The 5,614-nt window shown below is 35.9% G+C and overlaps 1 protein-coding gene across 1 annotated transcript in view; it reads left to right on the forward strand.

Annotated features, from left to right (window-relative positions):
- Window positions 1-2,286: 2,286 nt before the first annotated feature.
- Window positions 2,287-5,614, forward strand: part of LOC111399802 (26S proteasome regulatory subunit RPN13-like) — a 4,382-nt gene continuing 1,054 nt past the window's right edge. Inside the window, exons 1-11 of the mRNA XM_023027293.1 lie at window positions 2,287-2,851; window positions 3,029-3,079; window positions 3,198-3,236; window positions 3,331-3,405; window positions 3,482-3,548; window positions 3,969-4,050; window positions 4,376-4,491; window positions 4,592-4,615; window positions 5,136-5,230; window positions 5,314-5,391; window positions 5,489-5,543. Coding sequence (XP_022883061.1) covers window positions 2,789-2,851; window positions 3,029-3,079; window positions 3,198-3,236; window positions 3,331-3,405; window positions 3,482-3,548; window positions 3,969-4,050; window positions 4,376-4,491; window positions 4,592-4,615; window positions 5,136-5,230; window positions 5,314-5,391; window positions 5,489-5,543 — 745 coding nt within the window. The 5' untranslated portion in view covers window positions 2,287-2,788. The remainder of the gene's footprint in view (window positions 2,852-3,028; window positions 3,080-3,197; window positions 3,237-3,330; window positions 3,406-3,481; window positions 3,549-3,968; window positions 4,051-4,375; window positions 4,492-4,591; window positions 4,616-5,135; window positions 5,231-5,313; window positions 5,392-5,488; window positions 5,544-5,614) is intronic.

A 5,614-nucleotide genomic window follows, 5' to 3' on the forward strand; every position in this document is an offset into this window, starting at 1 on the left:
ATGGAGACACAAAAATTCATATAAGAAAACATAAGAAAGAGAGTGGAAAAAACTAGGATGTAGATCTTCAATTTCTTCTCTTGATGTTGTTCTTCCCTCTCTTGATTCCTCCTTTGAATTGTAATTAAATTCCTTTGAATTGTCTTCAATCTTGGCCCCTTCAATTGTTGTGTTTGGCCTCTTCAATTCTTCTTGAAAATAGGGATTTTTTTAATGGTATTTATAGTATGTTGGGGTCTTAGACAAATTAGGGTTGAGTTGGCTCAAGAAAAGAGTCCAAAAATATAAAAACATGTTTCCCCCCATATCCAGCGCCTTGGCGCCCAAGATGGGCGCTGGGCTCGCTGTTATTTTCAGTGAGTTGGGTGCTGCGGTGCCCGGTTTGGCCGAAAATGACAGATTGCACGTTTTTCAATATTTTTAGCATAACTTTCTCGTCCGATGTCCGATTAAGGTGATTCAAGATGTGTTGGAAAAACAACTCAAAGGGTTACAATTTTCCTTTAGACATTATTCTCCAATTCGATCGTTTGCTATGTCAAAAAGGGTCTAAATGTGAGGCTGAAATTTCGGAGCGTAACTTTTCAGTTGGAAATTGATTTGTGATCATATTTTGCCAAAATTTGATCCCTTTGACATCTTTCTTTATCCAATTGACTCCTAACACTCTTGGATCTTCATCGTGAAGTTCGACACAATTTTTTAATATTTGCACTTTAGTCCCCGTACTTTGAACCTCTTACAATTTGGCATTTTCTCCAATTTCGCCAAATTTTGCTTATTTTATTCAATTTCATCGACCTATATCACAACATCAAAACACACATTAAAACGTTCTAAAACACTCTCAATGGTAGCAAAATAATGAACTATGTGGTACAAATATAATGAGTATGGAGCACTTCTCACACATTCTTACACGATCATTTTGATAGTCAAGAATCTTGATGTTTGTAAAGGTTCCTGCATTACTTTAGGCAAATTGTATTGCATTTAAGCTCTCTTTTTAGTAGGCTTATTTATTATGCTGTTGCCTCTTCATGTGTGTGAGTGCTTATTTAAACAAGCGGATGATGAGGCATTTTTGCAGGAGTGATTGATAGTCAGAGATGTTTTCATTGATTTTTTCAATCAATTCCGTCTAGCTATGACCAGGGATGTTTAGACCTTGAAAAGTTGTGTACAAAAGGTTTCATAGGCTGATGTAGTGGTTGTGGCATTTGTCTTCTTCCTTGCTTTTGAGGAATGAGGATGTTTGATGAACAGAATTATATTTGGTTCTTTTTCCCCCCCTTTCTATTGACCGTCCTGGAATAGGATTCTATACCTTTTAATGGTAAATTGATAATGGGGAATTTAGGATTTTCTTGGGTTAATTTAATGATAGATGTGGCAATTGAGCTTTAAAAGTTATGTTCTTATTGATCTATCCATGTACTTAACATGAGATTAGATTTTAATATATGGAGACATCAGGTGATCTAGCTTGTAAAACCCTTCTTATTTTCCTTATTGACGATAATATACACCTTTTGTATTTGCTTAAATTGTTAAATAATAATACGAGTGTCTAAGAAATCTAAGAGGTATCAAGGTGTTTTTCCTCTGTCTGGCACAACGAAATTCTTGGGATGCTTTGAATAGATACTATTGTAAATTAATTCAAAACATTGTAAAATACAAAATTATTCTGTTAAAGACCGGAAACTGTCTATAAATGCATAATAGAACATGTGAATAAGATTATTCTTTTGCAACTAGAAACATAAATAGTATAAATTAATAAAGCAGTAATCACGTAACAAGACCACTAATTCAAACTTGAACTAACACTTCAAACGAAATGAAACAATTGACCAACTATTCAAGAATTTTATTTGCTTTGACTTTAAAATGAATTAAAACTCGAGAGAAGAAAAATTAAGAGACAAGCAAGTAAAATATAAAATGGAAGAATCAATATGCATGTTGTTAGTCATTTGCTGCCATAGAAAAAGTTGCAACATGACTTGGAAGATCACAGTTAAGTTGTGGAATAGAGATTGGAGCATGTATTTATTTATTTTATTTTATTTTTTTGGGGTTGAGTGTGACTAAAATAATCCAAAAATCCTTAAAACATTCTAGGTGATGAAAACTAGATCAAAAAGTTGAGGCTGGCAAAGAAAATAACCCGAAAATGCAAGATAAGGAACTCAAAGCATAAGACAAGGCTCGTGCCTCGCTAAGGCAAATCATAAGCCTTGTCAAACAGCAATCGTAGAAAAATCTTTGAGTTTCTAATAAGCACCTCGTACGACGTGTAAGCCATATGTGCTTTTGAAAACGATATTCTTTACTTATTTTGAGGTATGACACTATATGGTTGCAAATGCAATGACCTATCAAGCTATCTTCTCTTCTTATATGTGCCTCACTAAAAGATTCATGATCTTATATTCCTCCTTTGGAGAAGAACGTTTCCTGTTGCTTGGACATTCATTGTTGTTTAGAAAGTGGCAACATGCTTTATTAAGTTTGGCAAATTTGGCTCGTTACTTGTTTGTAGGAGCAAGAATATAGGATTTCACTTGCCATTTTTTGGTATGGGGTGTGTGTGGGTGTGGTGTTGTTGGGGTGAGGTAGGGTGGGGGTGGAGAATGAGATGAAGATCGTATGACAAGTTCATATTTCCTTATTTATTTTTTCAACATAAGATCTGTTCTATTCCGAAGATTAGGAGGGCCTATGATTAGATAACAGTCCTTCCATTGGACAGGAAATATTACTGGAGTTTCGTGTGGGGAAAATGCTTATGGAGGGAAACCGTGTTATCCCTGATTCTCGTAAAGGACTTGCTCGAATTGGAAGGGTATGAGTGATTACGGCAAATTTGTCTCTGTTAATTTTGTCCTCTTGTTCACATTTAATTTTTTTTGGTGTTCTTCCTAAAAGTTCCAAAGTTTCCTATGTTTGGGTGTAGTTTAATTTCTGGTATAATTGTTAAATTCACATCCTTTGAGTGGAAGTGTCTTTCTATTTTTGATAGGGTGAAGAAGGGCTAATCCATTTTCAGTGGCTGGGCCGATCTCTGACCTATGTCACATCTTTATTAGGATGAGGGACACCTTATTCTTGCTCTTTTCCCATTCTGATATTACTACTTTTGTCTACTCTCTTTTGGCTGCAACATATTTCTTCACATAAGATGTATACAGGACCAAATTGTCTTTCCAGATGAAGCAATTTTTGAAAAGGTACATTTTTTTGGCCCTGTTTCCTATAATATTTTTCTTTCTTTTCACATTCATAATACTTTCAGCTGATTGTTGAGTTATCTATATTGTTCAGGTTAATCAATCTTCTGGAAGGGTTTACACCCTGAAGTTTCATATGGATGACAGGAAGTTCTTCTTTTGGATGCAGGTCAGGTGTAAGGTGTCTTTGGGCCATATGCAAATGGTCTGAGATGCTAACACTGTGTTACTTTTGTTGGTTCTAGGAAACCAAATCTGAAAGTGATACACAGATATGTACCTCCGTCAATTTGTACCTGAATCATCCTCCAGGTATTCAAACACTCATCTACAATCTGGATAGTCTGCTTTGTTCTTTTTCCATATCACTTTGCAAACGTGTCTTAGTGCTGCCTGTTGTATTATTATGAACATTGGAAGAACATAAACGTTGGGCAATTGGTAATGAACCTATTTCAGATAGAGTCGAATGTGGATTTTGAATAACTTAATTTCATTGGACCATATATTACCGTAAATATATCGTGACAGGGTAAGAAAATCATTTAACTTTTCCCCATCCCCCTAGCTAGGATGTTCATCTAATCCAAGATTCTTGACACATGCCCACATCAGTCACCAGTACATGATTTTAATGTGTTATAATTAACTTTTATTTCTCAGCTATTTGATGTTTTACTGATGTGGCATTTTTCTATCAACTTGGATGCGATTTGGATTTGGTGGTTATAGAGTTACTTGATGAAAAGGAGCCTGACGCTTCAGTTCCTTCTTCAATTTCCAAAGATATAGCTGAAGAAGATATTTCATCAAGGTAAGATTTGCATTTTGCAAGAGCAAACTTGTGATATTTTTTACCTGTCATGCTAAATCTGGCGTTCATGATAATTTATGGATACTTCATTTCCTGTATTTTCAGTTTATGTTGATTACAACATTAGAGGACATTGCAGAAAAAATCTGAAGATACTTTTCTGCTAAATTAATCAATCTCCCTCTCCCTTTCCCCCTACCATACCAACCAAGAAAAGAAATCAATTAGTTGAGTAATGAAAAGGAAGAAAAAAATATTGTTCCAGTACCACCATAGGACCTCAAAGAAGAATGCTGTGATATAATGGCTGTTTCTACTTTCATAGGGCTGGCAATTTGGTGGGCCCAGGCATGGATGCTGAAGGAACTAGCGAAGTTACCTCTTCTGGACCAGTAAAATTGGCAGATCTGCAGAGAATATTAAGTAACATAGGGTCAGCAGGTGTTTGCATCTCTCTTTTGAGAACAAGCTGCTGCCTGTACTCTTGCTTTCAATTTGGTCTCAGCTGATGAAATGTGTTATTTCTTTGTTGTTAACGTAGATGAAGCAGGAGATCCAGAGGCAGGTACCTTCGGGATTCATTCTAAACTTTCCATAACATTCGTCTACAGGTTACCATATCACAACTGCACTTATTGTGTGTTTTATCGACTTTCCTATTAATATAGACCTTATAGCATAAAATGTTGTCAATTATGTCTAGCATCTATTAGGTTTGGCTGATTGGTAAGAGTTGTATGTTAATGCACGTCTTATTGAAGATCTGGTAAACTTTCTGCAGACATCAAGATGTCTGAGTTTCAATAATTTTTCTCATTTTAAATTTACTCAAATTTTATGGTCTTGTTTGTTTACCAATATGTTTTATTAGTTTTTGTGCTCACTGAATTTCTGCCATTCATGCTATGGGAAATTTTGTTTGGACAAATCTCATCTCTTTAATGGAACTATGCATACAAGGACTCTACTGATTACATTCCTCTGAGATTTTCACCATACACCATCCAACTTTTTTTGGCTCGACTATTATGGCTCTTCTCCTCTTCTCTTCTACTGAAAATTGTTAACATTTCCTGGTTTTCTAGGCTTGGGATTAGGTGATATTTTGAAGCCAGAATTTATATTGCCACTTATTGATGAACTACCATTGGAACAACAATTGGCGTCATACTTACCTGAGGTAAAAATATGACAATCATGTATCTCCAAAGTAGTAGCTTTTTTATATGTCCTTCAATTCATGAGATTCTTGTGAGGTTGCAGGGTCAATGGACCTCGGAGGAGTTAATAGAATTGCTACAGTGCTCTCCATTCCGCCAACAATTAGATTCATTTACATATGTGAGGCCTCAGAACCTCTGTTTCTTTGTAAAGATTTTATTTTGGGCTTTATTCTTTGGCGTTTGTTGATAAATTGCAAGTATTCCTTTTATTACAGGTGCTGCGAACTGGTCAGATAGATCTGACTCAGTTTGGAATCAATCCAATCAAATGTAAGTGATGTGGAATTCTAACCTGCCCATGGCTGTTTCAACCCCCCCCCCCCCCCCCCCCCCCCCCCCCC

This window comes from Olea europaea, chromosome 9, assembly GCF_002742605.1.
Source record: "Olea europaea var. sylvestris chromosome 9, O_europaea_v1, whole genome shotgun sequence".
NCBI classification, from domain to species: Eukaryota; Viridiplantae; Streptophyta; class Magnoliopsida; order Lamiales; family Oleaceae; genus Olea; species Olea europaea.